The sequence below is a fragment of the Bolinopsis microptera genome, chromosome 8 (assembly GCF_026151205.1).
Source record: "Bolinopsis microptera isolate Bmic1 chromosome 8, MBARI_Bmic_1.0, whole genome shotgun sequence".
Lineage (NCBI taxonomy): Eukaryota > Metazoa > Ctenophora > Tentaculata > Lobata > Bolinopsidae > Bolinopsis > Bolinopsis microptera.
The window spans coordinates 9983478-10002332 of record NC_087079.1 but is presented as its reverse complement, the minus strand read 5'-3'; the positions used below and the strand labels follow the sequence as shown (position 1 = coordinate 10002332).

At 39.3% G+C, this 18855-nt stretch overlaps 1 protein-coding gene across 1 annotated transcript in view; it reads right to left on the bottom strand.

Annotated features, from left to right (window-relative positions):
- Positions 1–5169: 5169 nt before the first annotated feature.
- LOC134819430 (uncharacterized) overlaps positions 5170–18855 on the bottom strand; it is a 30463-nt gene continuing 16777 nt past the window's right edge. Inside the window, exons 24-35 of the mRNA XM_063829378.1 lie at positions 11171–11296; positions 9963–10055; positions 8854–9016; positions 8514–8640; positions 8252–8359; positions 7907–8002; positions 7566–7683; positions 7198–7323; positions 6785–6981; positions 6154–6291; positions 5765–5978; positions 5170–5588 (exon numbers count right to left, since the gene is read on the bottom strand). Coding sequence (XP_063685448.1) covers positions 5503–5588; positions 5765–5978; positions 6154–6291; positions 6785–6981; positions 7198–7323; positions 7566–7683; positions 7907–8002; positions 8252–8359; positions 8514–8640; positions 8854–9016; positions 9963–10055; positions 11171–11296 — 1592 coding nt within the window. The 3' untranslated portion in view covers positions 5170–5502. The remainder of the gene's footprint in view (positions 5589–5764; positions 5979–6153; positions 6292–6784; positions 6982–7197; positions 7324–7565; positions 7684–7906; positions 8003–8251; positions 8360–8513; positions 8641–8853; positions 9017–9962; positions 10056–11170; positions 11297–18855) is intronic.

Sequence of the window (18855 nt, the reverse complement as noted above, 5' to 3'; positions counted from 1 at the left end):
TTTCTGTGCTTGCTTAGTTGTGGGTGATCCCTTGGTTTCATGTTCGTCAGATTCTTTTGGTTTGTTTTGTTGTTCTGTGAAGATTTCCTCGATGCTTGTTGTTCTGATGGGCGAATCCACTGCTTGATCAATCGACATGGACAAGACCTGAGCGAATGTAGGCTGTTTTGTAAGATCTCGTGATATGCTCCGTGTTGAACTGTTATCAGATGAGTCACTTTTCACTTGCTCCTGAGATATCATTTCAGCTGGACCTTCTCTCATGGAATCCAAGATCATTTCGCCTGAGTTTTGAACTTTAATCTCCAGAACAAGCTGCTCTTCCACATTGAGCTGCAGTGTCCCGTCCTCTCCCTGTCCAGTCTCCACAGCTCCCTCACTCTGCTGTCTCTCAGTACCTTCTCTCTGCTTTACCTCCTCAGTTCTCTCCGCTCCAGGAGCTGCCAGGTGTTCTGTAGGTCGTTTAACAGGAAGTTTCTGAGCTCTATTCCTCTTCTTAGACCCCAGCACTAGTGTAGTTTCCGTCCCCTGGTCACGTGACTTGTTGCCATGGTCACGTGACTTGTTGTTATGGTCACGTGACATATTAGTACTGTTAGTGAGGTGTAGTGTAGTGTTGGTGTGTACGTTATTCTTCTTGTCTTGCCTCTGATACGGGTTGAACGTGTTGGTATTATAAGGCTGAGTGAAGTGGTTAGGAGTAAGGAAAGGGTTGCCAGGACAGCCACCTCCATACCCTCCTAGCCCTGACATCTGATACCTCATGTTATTCATATCAAAGTAGGGGTTGTTATAAGGAATACCCCCTCTGTTACTGTTAGGCACGAACTGCTGTGCTGCAGGACTGAGAGATGTTTGTGTGTTTGCATGTCTGTGTGTTTGTGCTCCTCCTCCGACGAGAGGATTACCAATAACCCGTCCTTGCTCTGAGTATCCAGCTGCTCTCAAAGTACTCTGCTGGTAGTAATACTGGTACGGTGTGTTGTAATGGAGGGTGTTACTGGACAAACCCCCGTTTTGTTGCTGAGTGAAACAGACGAAACTTCCTTGATTCGCCGGTATTGGATTCCAAGTTGGGGCAGGTGGTTGAGGGAAGCAGGCCTGGGTTAGGACGCTCACTTCACCACCTAGAGGTGGCATTGGTGATGGTGTCACGACGCCAGGTGGTGGTGTCTCCAATGAAGCGTACCATCGGTTAGTCCTGAAAGGTTGTGTTGTTGGTGGGGGACAGTGCCGAGACATCCTCTTGAGTGGTATCACTTCCTCTTCAAGACGATCGTATCCACAGCAGTATTTATTATAGAGATTACGGAACATAACAAGTACTAAAGTTTGGCTGATTGTTTGATCGGAATCTGTTAATTGATAACTAAAAAGTAAGCCAATGATTTTTGGCACAGCTAACTCAGGGAATATAATTAGCCTACGTTCCGATGTGCTGACACATTTAAATTTCAATAACTATATTATAAGAAATCAATAAAATTAAAAATAATCTGGTTGACGGTCATGCTTGCCAGCAGTTGGCAGTGTGATTTATTTATCGGTACCGCAACAATTGACCCCCCCGGCCCCCCTGGCCCTATGTAATTACACTGGGGCCAATTGTCTCGAAATCTAGGGTTTAGTACGACAATTGACCGGCCATCGAAAATTGACCCCCCGGACAATTGACCCCCCGACAACCGACCCCCTATTTAATTACACTGGGGTCAATTGTCGCGAAATCTAGGACTTAGTACGACAATTGACCCCCCATTACATGTAATTACACTGAGGTCAATTGATCGGGTTAGGGTTAGGGTTAGTGTGGGGGGGGGGGGGCCAATGGCATAAATGGAGAAAATGGAGAATTACTCATAGGTTTTTCCATTTTCTCCATAGAAATAGTCTCCATTTTATGCCATTTTATGCCATTTTATGCCATTGAAAACCTGAAAAATTTAGAATTTCGAGAAAAATTATTTAAAAAAAAGATATTTTCGGCCAATAATGAAACATGGAGAAAAGTGGTTTTTAGAAAAACTTTGAAAAATTTTGAAAAAAGTTGACTTAGAAAATGTTCGGTCCGAGTCATTTTCGATACGTGCCTCCTGTATCGAGAGCTCCCGATTCCGAGCTCGTGTTGCAAAGGGGAGGCCTGCCTTCCGAGATTGCATTACCTCTAGTCCAAAATTGTGAATCGAGGGGAAGGTGTGGACTTCGAAAAACCGAAAAAATATTTTCGGCAAATAATGAACAGGGTAGCATGAAACGTGGAGAAAAGCGGTTTTCAGAAACAATTTGAAAAATTTTGACCGAAAAAATATTTTCGGCTTATAATGAACAAGGTAGCATAAGTAGTAGTAGTAGTAGTAGTAAATCTTTCAAAGTACGAAATATCTCTTTAAAAGAGCATCCTAGGCACCTTATAGATATCAAAACGCATAAAAAAGAAAACAAAAACATCAACCATCTTCTAACTTCTTCCATTCCTCCCTATCTAAAGCCAAAAATCTAAGGTCTTCGAAATCAGTCAAATTCTTAAGTCTAATATCAAGATTTCTACTAGTCAAGTCTTTTCTAATAACATCTAATAAGTTTAAACATGGTCTACCCCGTCTCCCTTCCATAAAAATATCAGAATTTATAGCAAATAACATAGAGGTGTATGCTGGTGAGTCTTCCTGTCCTCTTAAGATATGTCCTAACATTCTCCATCGAAACTTAGAGACTCTCACAGACAAGGGAGTGACATAACAACGAGCATAGAGTGCCTCATTAGAAATAACCCCAGTAGGCCATCTGATGTTGAGGATTCTTCGGAGGTGTTTGCGATGAGCAATATCAAGTTCATTCAACGAAGCTAGTGGTGCAGCCCAGGAGTTGCAGTTGTAGAGTAGAATAGAGACTACTTGTGCGTTGTAGATTTTGATCTTCTTTTGGACTGAAATCTTGCTCTTCATCCAAACTTTCTGAAATTTACTAAAGGCAACATTACCAAGGAAGGTAGCATAAACGTGGAGAAAAGTTTTTTTCAGAAAAACTTTGAAAAATTTTGACTTAGAAAATTACCGCTCGGTACACAATTTTGGACTCGACTCTTCCCCCTGGTAATGCGATCTCGGAAGGCAGGCCTCCCCTTTGCAACACGAGCTCGGAATCGGGAGCTCTCGATACGAGAGGTACGTATCGAGAATGACTCGGGCCGAAAATTTTATAAGTCAAAATTTTTCAAAGTTTTTCTAAAAACCACTTTTCTCTACGTTTCATGCTACCCTCTTCATTATTAGCCGAAAATATTTTTTTGGTTTTTCGGTTTATCGAAGTCTACACCTACCCCTCGATACACAAATTTGGTTTCCCCCTGGTGATGCGATCTCGGAAGGTAGGCCTCCCCTTTGCAGTGCGAGCTTGTTTCGACTTTCGAGGATGTAGGTCTCACTTCTCAGTGCATATTACTCTCCCCTATTACTCACTCCTGCTGAAGCCTGTAGAAATAACTTAACACTAGGCTTGAGTAATTATGAGTTTGCCTGAAGTGTGCCTCTACTAACCTAGTATAAGCATCTAGTAGCCTACTATAGTACTATGAGCTTTCATAAGCTTGTTACGCCCTAGTAAGCGTAAATAAACATGTTGTGATGTCCAATTTAGGTGTTAAATTGTGTTAAAGATGAAATTTCGAAGACAAAATTCATGGCATAAAATGGAGAAAATGGACAATTACTCATGGGTTTTTCCATTTTCTCCATAGAAAAAGTCTCCATTTTATGCCATTTTATGCCATTGCCCCCCCCCCCCCGTCGTTAGTGTTAGGGTGGGTTAGGATTAGGGTTAGGCCGTTAGGGTTATGGTTAGGGTTTACTGGGTGGCGCTCAGTCTGTCATTCCGCCGAATCTCTATTCGGCTATGTTTATGAACATGATGATGATAGCCTGAGGTCCCCAGGTAAGGTTAGGGTTAAGGTTACTGTTAGGGTTTGGGTTTATAGAGTTACTGTTAGGGTTAGGGTTAATTGTATTAAATTATATTGTCGGGGGTCAACTGTCGCCCACCCGATTTATGATCGTACCTTAATTTCTTCGGTTTCTAAAATCCAAAAATTGAAAAGAGCCAGAGGTATACAACTTTTGAACATCCTCGACTTGCTCGAATCTCAAGAATGGTGACCTTGAGGCCTACCGCTTATTATACAGGTCCTAATCCTAAATACCAACATATCACTATCAGAGTTACTTCAGCTAGTGAGTTATCTCTAATTTAAGGTTAACTTTAAGACTGGATTTGGAGGAGTCATTTTATGCGCTTCGACTAAATCGCTCGCCCTTAAATTTTAAGAAGATTCTTGTGAATTGTGAAAAGGCATTGTGAAAAGACAAAAAACTGTTTTGGTCACGTGGCAGGCTAGTAAAACACGAATTCGATTGTTTAGGGCTCGGGTTGTAGTTAGGATTATGATTATCAGTTATGCGGATAGCTTCGGGGTTACACTTACAGTTAGGGTACTTTGGGTTGCAAATGCATGGGATTAGGGTTTATGTAAAACCGTTTTGTTCTGCTGCAGCCTGCAAAACCGTAAAAACCAAAGTCGCGTGATAATTTCTGGGCGAGCGAATTAGTAAGAGCCCATTTTAGGACCTACGAAATATTAATAATTTCCACCGGTATTATGTCGAGCTGAACATCCTGCACCCTTAACTTTGTGCTTTGAACATCCTCGATTTGCTCGAATCTCAATAATGGCGAGCTGGATGGCATTGGCGGCCGCGGGGATGCTTGTATCACGTGGTGACCCCTACGGCCCCCACCCCTTCGACGCTACAGGGGGAGCCGCGCACTTCGTGCGCGGCGGGTCATACAACGTATGACAAGGGGATGCCAGTCTTAAGACTCTTACAGGTTCTAACCCGACGTATCAAAGCCACTTTAACTAGTGAGTTATGTCAAATTTAAGCTTTTAAGGTTAAGACTCGATCTGGAGGAGTCATTTTAGGACCTATGAAATAATTTCCAGTTCCACCGGTATTATGTCGAGCTGAACATCCTGCGCCCTTTGAACATCTTCCATTTGCTCGAATCTCAAAAATGGCGAGCTGGATAGGCCAGTCTTTTAGGTTTTAATCACTTTAGCTATCTTAGTTTCCTTAGTTTGCAACAGTCCCTATCTAAAATGAAAACAATCGTTTTCCAAAAACAGAAATATATTTAAAACACGAACAATTAATACTTGATAATCGCATAAATTCGTATCAACTGCTGATCCTAAAATTATAGATACAATTAATTCAAATGGGGGCCATGGATGGCTCAATTTGTTGTAATTTTGTAGCGAAGAAACTAAATAGTTTTAAAATTTACATCCTGAAAATAAATCATCACTCTACTTCCCGATCACATAATATTATATCAAATAACAATGCAAACAAATTGAAAACTATGTCGGTTGATCGAGCCATTGCAAACTGATTTGAGTCTTGGTTGATTAAGGTCCAATCACTGATTGAGCACGAAAAGAGGATCTCAAGATTTGTCACCCTCATCATCTGCCTCAGCATCCTTATCTTCTATCACAGTCGGTTCAGGGGTGGGCTCAGGTGTTGGTGTAGCTGAAATATTTTGGAATTTAGTAAACATCAGACACACTTAGAGTTAGACAGAGCTAGTCACAATTATTGATTATATAAATTATTTATATTTGAGTGACTAAAAAACAAATTAACATCAAATGTTATCGACAGTAAACAATTTAACTCATCATAAAACAACTCGCTTAACCACTTACCTCGTCTCCCCTCAGCAACCCTCTCCTCCCTTAGTCTCCTCATTATCTCCTCTTCCTCTTTCCTCGCCTCCTCTTCCTCCTCCAACCTCCTCCTTTCCTTCTCTTCCGCTATCAGTGCCTTCTCACCTCGCCTTGCTGCTTTACGTTTTACGCTAAACGGATCATCTGGGTTCTCATCCGATGAGGCGGATGTGTAGTCTGAATACACACTCGCCTGTAAAATGTTAATTATTTAATTAACTAATTAGTTTATTTTGTGGTAATTAGTCCTATTAAATGCTGATGAACCGACAATTTCAATCAAGACTTCCCTGAACTACTAACATTGACCGTAGTGATTAATCATAAAGTTAATCACTCATAAAGTGTATTATAATAGTACAACTCACCTCCGATTCAGATGGGGTAAGTTCAGAGTCAATATCGGAGAACTTTACTGACATTCCCCCGATACTGACATTATCATCATCATTAGCTTCCAGAGCTTGTCGAGGTGTTTGTACAATGTTTGATATCACCAACCCTTCCTGGTAACATTAAATTTCAAACAAGGAGTAATCAATCAGCATCCATGAGACCGAAGATTTGGTGAAGTACATATTTAATATTATTTTCAGTTTATCTTGTTTGGTAAATGGTACCTTCACCATGGCTCTTATTTAGGAAAACACTTTATCTACTATTACAGTATTCTCTTGGCTCTTATTTAGGAAAACACTTTATCTACTATTACAGTATTCTCCTGGCTCTTATTTAGGAAAACACTTTATCTACTGTTACAGTATTCTCCTGTAATAAGTTTAAGAACAACAACACTGGAACCTAGCGACTGTTTAAACATTCACTGAGTTTAAAGCTTAACATTTACTTTTAACAATAAAATTACAATTGGCATAAACTTATACAAGTTTGAAGTAAAGGGGTTGTTGACCTTCGAAATGCGTGCAGAAAGAGGACTGTACAAATTAAAAAGTCGCATTTTAAACTATTTAATCTGTTAAATAACCAAGGATTTCCCACCTCTTCCACTTCCTCCTCTGGTTCCACGTAGAAGTCATAGCACATAGGTTTACAAGGGAAGTCTCTGATACAGTTCACAATACCCACAAGAGTGAAAGTAAAGATGAATGGAGCAAGGTACATGATGTAGATTGCACAGGAAACATAAAGGATGGGCTCTGGCCAGTACGCCTCTACTAGATATAACTTCATCACCTCTGAGGGGAAATTGTTTAGCACACTGGAGGTGAAATTAATTATTAATTACTAACCAATTACATACTAATAACTTACTTATTACCTAATAATTATTTACTAATTACTTACCAAATAACATAGAAACTTATTACTTAGATCACCAAATATTGTACCTCTACGTCAAGATGTGACACATCTTTAGAAAGTGTTGTAGTATTTCTAGAAAGTAAACTCACCGGTGTTATTAGCGTCTGCTGGGGAGACAGTGTAATCCCTAGATTGTGATCCTAGGTAAGGTAACTTGTTATCTAGCAGCTTGCTGTATTCTAGATACCCTCTGAACCCTGCCATTCCAATCATTCCTGCAGGAGATTGCTGAATTTAGTGTGTAATATTTCATTGATTGCAAACAAAATAGTTCAACCCACTGAGAAAGTGGTCATGATTTTGTCTCAAAACCAGCTGGTTGGATGTTGCGATTTTGTTTTGACACGTGACAAGGGCTGCTGCGCGCAAATTTGTTATTCGCTGTCAGTTGTCACGTGTTCGCTGTCACGTACAAAAACAAATTACTTCCCCACCAGTTCACATGATGTTAACTAACCCATGGGAGTGATGAAAGGCCACACAAACATCCAGTAGTAGTGGAGATGGTGCATGCTGTACATAAACATGGCGTTATTTAGCCGGTACATGCTGTATACCCACGTTCCTGCTATCACCTGATAATAAAGTTACAGTCAGAAAATTACAGTTAGATCAGAGGACGGTAAGGGAAATATTCCTGTGTTAAACACGCTTCTCTAATGAAGGTTTGTGACAGCGACCGGCGTTTTGATGAGGACCCGCCAAAATCCAAATGGATCCTAGCGGTTTTAGGAGCATGCTAGGAGGAAATATTCCCTGTGTTTGGATATTTAAATTGACCTATATAAAAATACTGACCATGATCGCAGATAAGATAGGTACAGGCCAGCCGTACACAAATCTCTCAAATATCTGGTACATGAAGAATCCAAATCCAGAGTTCAGAGCGTACACCTGTTATAGATAATCAGTTATACTTAATGAAAGTTCCTCACTTTCCTCAAAGTATGGAATGTTAAATAAATTGTTGAACAATTATGGCGTTAAAGGAGTTACTGTAAATGATGGTGGATTATTACGAGAATGCCGGCAAATATGGTACTATATATTAGTATATTTGTCTCTCAACCACTGGTGAAATTGTAAATGATAAGTTTTTATAGTACCGATTCCCTTTGAAAAGAGTATGAATATGAAAATTACCTGAGATAGGAGAGCACAGAGGGCAGCAACAAGGAAACAGGAGGGTATTCTGGAGAAGGGGAAGAATCCGGCACCGTAAACGGAGGTTGCCATAGTTTCAACAATTGCCTGGTGAAGGGGGAGTAAGTCTCAATAGTGGCTTAGTGAGGTCAGTCACGAGCACACGTGACAAGTACCTCGTTAACTACGGAGTTTTAAGTAAGAGTATTGGTATGTAATGTGTACATTGTACCCCATGTTTCAAGATAGGATCCTAGACTACCTGGATAGAGCCGATACTGTTGAGGAGTACACACAGGAGCATTAGAGGGAGGACAAACATTGTGTGTTTGTGGTAAGACAGAGAGTCTGCTAACGTTGCCATGAACAGATACGAACCTCCGTGACCCCTGAGATTAATCGGTTAAAAAATATGGGGGGCCAGGGGGGGGGGGGGGGGGGGGGTTGGGCGGGCGTTAACAGACGTTATGAAATTATTCATCATATGATTTGTAGATCCACCATTAAATAAGTGGACTTTTGACAGTTTCTCAATCTCCGATTCGTTTAGAATCTTAACTTATTCTTGACAGTCACAGAACGAACAAAAAGTACGAATTTACCTATCCATGATATTGTCTATATTGGATACCAGTCTTCCTTCCAGACCGTAGATCTTCCGTTGGACGGGATCTGAAGTTTTCTCCGCCATGTAAACTACATTTAAGAAGTAGAACAACATGAACATGAAGTTCCCTAACCACGCGTAGCACGTGATCACCATCCCTGAAGAATGTGGTTGTTATTCGGGATTAGGTGGTTGAAAGCTTCCACGAGCACCGAAATGTTAAAGTCAGGGTTGTGAAATACGTGTTTTACGTTTTTTTGAATTGGAGCGTTTTTACGTTTTTTTAACAAGTTTTAGCGTATTTATTTTAAAAACGTTGTGATTTATACGGAAATTCACAATGTTTTGACGGTCACTGACTACCAGTAAACGAACCAGCCGAAGTACGAACACTGAGGCCTGGGCCACAATCACATATAAGCAAATTACAGTCTTCAGTGACGAGAGGATAAGCGACCTTACCCTTCTCAGTCACGAAAAGGAGCTTGTCAAAGCTATAGACATTGCTGTCATTATTGACAAGTTTGCTGAGAGTAACCGCAGAGTTGTGTTGAATTGAATTTGAACAGTCTCAGTGTCAATTATGTTTTAATTGTTATTAAAATATTTTTACCTTTATTTTCACATTCAAAACATTATGTTTTATTGAACTCTTCAAGTTAATTCAGACACTTTCTGGTAAGGTTATTAGCTTCGCCCCCCTAGACCCCCCTCAGAAAGGGGGCTGCGCCCCCAGACCCCTGCCGCAGCGCCTTCGGCGCTGTATGTGAATCTCCTTGGTGCTTCGCAACAAGTTGCACCCCCCCCAGAATAATCGGCTGGAGCCATGCCTGGTTGCAACGAAACTGGCAAGTTTGATTGGTCATACCACTACATTTTGAATTTTCAAGTGAGTCTGCTTGATTATATTATGAGAACGTTTTTTCTCGTTTTTTGAAAAAAATAGAAAAAAGCACGTTTTGAACGTTTTTTGAGTTTACCATTTACGTTTTTCACAACCCTGGTTAAAGTGCTACACTCACTGCACTTTTAGTGGCTTATAAAACAAAATCTTGAAATGAGGGTGATTTTAAGAAATCTTAATTTAGGAAAAGTTGACTTTACCTTGCAAGTTAACCCAGTTGTCCCGTGGATTATAGGAAGAGAAAGCAATGTTGACACCGGTCCCAATCGCGTGGAAGGTCATCGTCACCACACCTGATTTTAGAGCGAGGGGTTATAACTCCGATTATGGATCATTCTCTCGTTATTTTATTGTTTTTAGTATTCGTTATATAAGCATATAGGAGGTTTGGTAAACTTTGCCTGGGGATTAATTATACAAGCAAACCCATTTACATGTCACAGCAAGGTTTAACAAGAATTGCGCCCGTTGTTTCGTTTTGGCGGACGCTAGATTTCCATTTCACATTTACTATAAATTTAAGTATAAGCTCCAATCAGCTCACTTCAATCTTCATGATAATAATATTGATAAATTATGCATCAAATACGGGAAACACTTGAAATTCAGTTCAATTGCCGTAGAACTTAACTTGTATCTGTAATTCAAAAAATTATCAGCAAAGGTAAACTATACTCGTGTACACATCAATACACTACGCGTGCCACGTACAAATTGGGCGTATTACCTAATAGTAATATTATACATTACATGCATCATATACATTAAAACACAGTCGCGCCGCGCATTCATAGATCACAGGCTATCTATACATCACATCTCCGCAAGCAATCCTCGCGCGCGCCCAACTTTTTCGTTGCATGGTAACGAACGGAAGGAAGGACACACGACATATAATAATATTCAGACCCACCTATCTCGTTCTCCAAAATCCACGTTTTTCAGCAAAAACCTCCATGATCGTAACCTTTCACTATTGCCTTTTTTCAAAAGGGTGAAAAGGAAAAAATGTTGTAAATATTATTGCCGGGATACTCAGCGCCAGGGTAATTCCAGCCAAGAAATTTCTGTACCATTAATATTTAACTTTTAAGTTTAACATGCCCAGCTACAAGCCGTGCTAAATATGTCAGGTCAACATTGTTCCGTTTATAGCCATACTATCGACTACGATAATATTTGAAATATTTTCAATTAAGTATCAATTGCAATAAAATATCTTGTTTGCAGTTTCATTTCTCCGCAAGTCATTAATTCTCAGCTCTCACAAATAAGAATACAATGTTGAACTTGAACACATTTATGTCTTCAAGTTCAACAAAAATAGAACTAATTCACGTCTTCAATTCTCTTCTCAAATAATTTTAATTCTCTTTAACACACAAGTCACAACTTAATAGAATAATACCTGCTTCAGCCCAGTTGGACGGTTCAGATAAGAGGTGTGTCACGTGATCTGAGAAAGTCTCACCCTCAGGAATGTTCAACTTGAACAACATGTCCACCAGCTTCTGATTAGCACCACCTCTAAGAGCTGAAATTAGGTTAAAATCAGGGTCAAATTCCTCAGATATTATCTCGAGTCAAAGGAATTTTAATAAAGTAATAAGGTGTCAACTGGTTATCTGATTATCTGAAGTGATTTGTAAGATATTGTTTCGTGATGCCGATATTATTATAAATGTGCAATGTGCGGTGTACTACAATTATCATGACCAGTAAATTTGGAGTGAAGTTCAGTGTTAAAGTTTGAACACACATGTAGACTGTAGAGTGCGCCCTGAACCCGTATTTCATAGCTTTTATCCCAGACTTCCTGCCTAATACCCAACTCAAACCCAAAACACTTCCCAGTCTGGAAGATATGCTCAAACCCATATTCAACTTAAGACCTTAGAATTGTACAGCAGGCTTTGAGGCGTGGTGGTAGAGAGAGTGAAGATCGTCACCATGACAGCTTTAAGTTTACTAGAACATAAAATACCCCTTATTGCTACACAAAATGAGACATGATACTGATTACTGCCCGCTGCCGGTTTTAAGTACTTTATTAATGAAGTTACGGTCGGGAAGGAGAGGGGAGAACGAATGAACAAAATTAAATATGCGAAAATAGCGAAATTGAAATATAAATATACAATGAAATATAAATATCTGTATAGATAGACAGGTTAAGAGCAAGAGCTTTTTTTTCTCTGTGCACATATTCTTTCACTTTGAAGAGATACAAATACATTGTCTTATGGCTACACAGCTGACTAATAATTTGTCCACTCTATCCACCGCAGACATGGGCGCCACCGCCAATTTGCCACACCACCGTCAAATTTTAAAAGAGGGCGCCTTTTTTAGATTTTGAAAATTTTTTTCATTTATGACACTGAAGATTGGTTCGTCCCCGATCATTTAAACGTAAATTTGTATGAAAAGGCGTATGTTAATTGATACATATAAGGAGTTGAAAAGCTCCGCAAAAATCAAGCTATGCAAGGCTGGCTCAAATTTAGTCCACGCTGCCGTCGAGCAAAAAACGGCTCCAGGCTGCCGCCAGATCATGTCTGATCCACCCTATCGGCAACTACTCAGTCCAAACAATAACATTCCGGTTGGCATTTGTTTTTAACAATTCCTTGCAAAAACCATCATTTTTAGCGTTGAAGGTTTTAGAGCGACACAACAGTTTTAAAGATCTTTAAAAATTCAAGTTAAGTTACGCTCAAAAACACATTTATTGTAACAGGACGTGATTTCTCAGATCTTAAAGCTGAAAAACGGCTCCAGGCTGTCGCCGGATCATGTCTGATCCAACCTATTAGCAACTACTCAGTCCAAACAATAACATTTCTTGGCATTTGTTTTAAAAATTCCTTGCAAAAACCATCCTTTTTAGCGTTGAAGGTTTTAGAGTGACACAACAGTTTTAAAGATATTTAAAAATTCAAGTTAAGTTACGCTTAAAAACACAAACTTCTGATGAAATGAAATATTATGATTCTTGCGAACAGTAGCATTTATTGTAACAGGGCATAATTTCTCAGATCTTGAAGCTGAATATAAAGTGATCCTCAATTTTAACAGTTCTTATAATTCAGTAAAAGCACCTTTTTACATTAATCAACTATTACTATTAGAAAACGAATTTGAGCATCAGTAATTCGTTGTTAATGTTATAATTATAAAGACTATAAAGAAGTGTACAACATCAAATCTTTAAGTTATCCCACAAGTAAAATAAAATACCGTTCAAAATTAATGAAATATTATAACAACTCCCAGACAATAAAAGTAACTTCATTAATTCAATAAAAGATCCTGGCTCTAAACGTTCAGTTCTTCTATTGGAGTAGGAACATCCCCTCTAAGCCTCTTTTCCCTCCCGGGTCATTAAAAGTTGAGTCTATGTTTCTGAAACATCACTGATCCAGAGGACAAGCTCCGGCGCAGTCAGCGGTGACACTGGATCCAGGCTCCATCTCTTCTATAAGAGTGAAGGTGTTCTCACAGGCCATGTTATAGAAAGCGAACCTGGTTGCTCTGCGGTACACACCTGCACATTCTGCTCTCAATATACTCTCGTACAGCACCTCTCCGTCTATCTTTATCCTCACAATCCCGTCTGTCAGGGTAAATTCCCACTCTGTTGCCCCCTCTGCTGCCTTAGCTCTTCTTAAGCGCCATGGTGTGCGGCAAGCGATGCAGCCGTCCAGGTAAATTCCCTTCATGTTCCACTTAAACTTGCCAACTTGTTCACCTTCTTCGTCGTAGAGGACGATGGTGTTCAGTTCCTTCCTGTTCAGAACCGAGCTGACTTTGACTCCTTGTTCGGATCCGATGAGATCGTGTTTTACAGTGCACTCCATCTTAGAGCAGTACCCACACTCCCTAGTCCAACAGTTGCATGTCGGGTAGTATTTGGGGAAGATATCAGGCACTGGTGTGGAAGCAGCATGCGTAGTTGCTAATGGACGTGTGGAAGCAGGGGTGGTGGCTGGTGGAGTGGTGGGTGCTCTTATCTCATCTGGTTGTTCTTTAGGTACTGCTCTGATATACTCTCCAGACATGTGTCTGAAGATGATCCTGTCAACGTCAGCTGCACCAAGTGCTGCACAATTCTCCGGCAGATCAGGTTTGCGAGGATTAACATCAGCTTTATCCCAAAGCTGAGAATACTGCAAATCATCATTACACGTAAGCAGAACTAGATCGTCAAAAAAGTTCCACGCCCAGATCTGCTCATTCTCTCCATTACCAGGGAAGCTCCGGTATGCTTTGTAATTAGCATTACACTCCTCGATACTCACATCAAATCCTCTATCGTACTTGATGGTGTTCCACACCAGACGACCCACCTTACTCCTGCCATTCCATCCTCCAGCGTGCAGCATAGCCATCATAGTAGTGGACTTGTCCGTTCTGAAGAGTTCACCGTAAGGTGGGTTGGTGTCGTATTCGTCAGGAAGGATTGTTTTCACCTCCAAGATGTAGTCTCTGAGCGGGAACATGACTTTTTCCACGTCAGATTCGATGAGCCTCCACTCAGTGAGCGAGGGGTCCAGTTCTGCGGAGAGAGCGCAGCTGAATAGAGCCAGTACAGCTAGGACAATCATATTCCTGAACAAGATTGTTTAAGTTTCAAGTGTCATTTGTCAATGGTTCGATCAGTGGTTTTGAAAAAATATGGTACACTATTATTTGTCAGGTTACAGAATCATTGAGAACGCAAACTTCAAAAATCACAATATTCGTCCAGATAATTTTACAGAGTTACAGTGCAAACTGCTCGACTACGATATACGAATGAAACACGAAAACTAGCGAGCTTTAAGTTTTACGTAATAAATCGATTTATTTCTAAAATCATTCATCTACCGAAGAAAAGATTCCACAAAGCCGCGAAAATCCCCAAGGAAAATTCGAATTTAAGGCAGACAACTAACGACAAAATTTCAACATATAACAATGATTTAATCTGAAGCTGACAGCCACTGAACTTATGACGAGGAATTAATTAGGAAAAAAGAATGTTACAACTCTTCAAACTATGCATGAACTGCATGATATAACCCCGACCTGTTCCTTAAATATCTCCCACGCCCTGAAGTGGGCGGAAGTACAGATCACAACTACTCTAAGAAGCCACAGTTGGAGAGGAAACCTGTTCTGGTCTACTACATATGTAGTATCTCATACGAATATGCAGTAGCGACTAAGGTACGTGTTAGTGACGTGGTGGTGTTGTAACAACGGACTGTGGCCGACTGACCGACAGTTGTCGGCTGGTGAGCTTGTTGTAATACACGTTATCACTAATCCTCTAATCGTTCCACGTAGCGTACTAGCGTGTGATATTTGATATCCGTGACGGTAAGGACTTGTAAATTAGGTAATGGTAAAGAATTGTCCAAGGAAATGGACAAATTAGGAGAAGAAACTTGAGCAAATTTAACGCTGACCCTAAATCGCACAGTATTAAAAGAAGAAAATCGTGGAGTTGAGCCGAATAAAGCTGAGAAATCCTAAAACAGAGTCAAGACTACCTCGTCGACGACACTTTGTCTCCAAGCACTCACTCTTCTAGGTATTCTAATACGGAAAATCTACTTTTTATTAAAAACTAAAATATTGATTTGGAATAATACATGTATGAGTACACGAAAATTACCCAACGAATGAAGACTTTGATAAGTAATAAGTTGACCCGTTCACAATTGATAGTAAGAACTTCGTTCAGACTGCAGAGATCTACCAGTACCCAAATTAGAATTCCTTAAATTAGAATCAGATATTAACCAGTTAAGTGCAAGTTAAGTGCAAAGTCTGCAGACATAATATGCAGCATATTATGCTTTCCAAGGCGGAAACCTAGCGATATCGCCCAATCTGTCAAACATATCATCCTCCTACGCCAAGATTGAAGATAGTAGAATTTGTACATTAACAGTAACTGGTGGGATAACCAGAAAAAATATCAGATTATGAAAAATATTGAAGGTGAAGGGTGTAAAAAGCGAGGTGTAAAAATAAAATTTAGGGGAGCTGTCACGGTGACCTGATAGAGGTGCAGGATATTTGCTATTCTGGGGCTTATTTCCTGTACAGATCATGTCATTTATTAGTCATAATTCTAAGTTGCTTCACACTCGATGACAATTCATGGCTCCAGTCTAGAAACTTTAAACACGTTTTAAACCAGGGATGTGAACTGTCAGGGAGAATATTACAAGTTACATAACCGCTACAGGTACTAACTGTTCATTGGAGAGATGTGCTGGACTCTGGAGTATTGGAATTAAATTTAACAAAAAGTAACGATGGACTTGGAGAACATTTTAAAGTTTTCCACGGCCAATAACTGCTGGATAACAAATATTGTACGGACTGCGGACAGAACATCAAGCTTATGTAATTAGCATCAGACAAAGAGGAGATTCTCTAACTAATTCGGTAATCGAGAACCTAATGCGATACTTTTAAAACACAACCTAAGTTTGTTAATCATGCGTCACAGGGTGTTGCAGAATCTGTATAAACGTGATTTTATAGTCAGCATATTGAAACTTTGACACATTTCAGGTGCAACTATTGCAACCCAGCTGATATTTGAAGGACTCCCCTGCATCAAGTCTGAACGTAGCCGTTGCAATTACATAGAGACCGTTATAGGACGATCAGTACAACAAGATCTCAGTAGATCTAATTTGATCCACGATATCACGAAAGGCCCTATCCCGTATGTAGCTTAGAGCGGGAATGGAGGGGCGAAGTTGTGTCATTACCATCACGCAATCAGATTGCTTGGAAAATAGCGAAAATTTAAATAATTTGAACATTCAACTCGACAGAGAAAATATTTTCTTATTCTTTCTATCGATGGCAGATATATTCGCACCAATTTCGTGAAGATACTCATACAACATTTTTCTATGACGAAAACAGGAAATTTCGTGGATAAATTGCTAATGGAGATAGTATACCGCCCTGCAACACTACACCATGTATTAAAACAGTTTCTTAGCAGGTATAAGTAAGCACACAATTCCAATTATCAAGCAATATTATAGAGGGATTACAGAACTAGCTTGTAGTGGAGGAAAAAGGAACATCCCAAGGAAAGCAGAGGAACATTCCAACAATAACAATTTGCACAATTAACCTGGACGTACAAATTATAGTATCAACACCAATTACAATCGCCAGCTGACTGAAACGTTGGACAATTTCCTTTTCCTGAGAAGAGTATTTTCCCTCTGTCGCATATTTCTAAATTTCGCATATATTTCTAAAATGAATATTTCTAAAATGAATATTTCTAAAATGAATATTTCTAAAATGAATATTTCTAAAATGAAAATATTCTTCAGGCTTCATGCTGTAAAAATATTAGGTAACTGCCTCGCAAATATCGAACGCTAAATTATCCCAAATCAGTTAAGGAACAGCCATAATATAGACCCAATATAACAATTGATTTAACAGGTCAAAAGTTGGTGCCAAACATTTAAAAATGCAACCAAATATTTGGCTACGAAATAACAGGGGTGATAATTCTACAATGAAATTTAAAACTCTGACTAGTATTATTAGTAATATAATTAGTAGTACCACCTCTGTATAATTATAACCAGGTACCGAATACCAACACATTCCATTCAATCTGTAATAAAGTAATAATTACATATCATGTCTAAAGTGTAGATTACAGATAATCTTATCATCTTATTATAGAACGATCATTATCACGATCATAGTCCTTGTTATCGTATAATATGAGAATGAGATAATTAGAGACAAAATTATTGACGGAAAGTTTTATTACCATAAAAGCATAATCAAAGATAAAATTACTAACGGAAAGTTTTATTACAATAAAATTTCGCAGAGAGACAATTTTTGACGTTACAATTATTAGTGAAGCCTCATAATGACATAATACGTCGCTATGGTACCCGAACGCCGACTGATCTTATCACTTTATCAGATGCTGGTTTTTTGGGGCGTTAAGTATACTGACTGACGGAATTGGCTTCCGTTGGAATTTAAATGATGCAAATCCCAATTGAAAGAATTTTTTATCAAGTTGAGACTTCAAAGCGTTATAACACATAAATGTGACGTTGGTTTATGATTAGGTTAAGTAAAGTAATCCACATTATAAGATATTGGTTTGTTCTTAAAATTAGATTACATAGTGTGGAATGTGGATCCTTACGTCTTCAATGTTTGCAATGTTCAATGAATTGACCTAATTTACCTAATAAGGTAAATATCAATGTTTAACTAGATTGAATCACGTATTCTATAAACTACTTATAATTACCACTGCTCCCAGCCCCGCCAGGGGCCATCCATTTTTAATGGAACACTCATTTGTTGTTGTTTATAGTGAGGTTGCGAGTTCGAATCCCATTGTCTGCCTGGTCGTGGGGTGAGCGTCGTTGACGTTCAGCTAAGGACCCTGAGTGGTCTATGCAGCCCCCGGTCTACTCAGCCGAATACTCGAGAAATCGGGCGTGAGGGTTAAATGAGGAGCTGCACATTGCAGCAAAAGTCTCGGGCGAAGAAAGTATGGTACCTACACACTACCTTAACCGTCACTGGCCAAAACAAATCCTTCGGCTTCCTGTAATTGGCTGGTTGCACTTGTGTAACAATGTGGCTGTTGTACTCCGGAGTAAAATAAGTGTCTTTAAAAAATAGGGTTGTTTCTGCGGTTGAAATAATAATTTACAAAAAATACCATAATAGTATGAAATAGAACGGAAAACCTGGTAAAATACAAAATATGTAATGAATTACTTATAATTACTTATAAATTGAGATAATCCATAATAAAAAACAAAATGTGCTCGCAAGTCGCAAGAATCAGAAATTTAGAAAAGTGATCAATTTTCTGCTGCCTATAACTCGTCTAAATCGATTTAAAATCGACTAAAAAGACTCAGTCAGTCTCGAGTGGAAAATGGAATTGGATTATCTCACTTCTCAGTGATACTGAAATCACGTTAACAAGGTGATGAAATATCTATCCTCGATTTACTGTTTTTAAATACTTGCCATTTTTTTCACACTTTAAAATAAAATTGTCAGAGACAC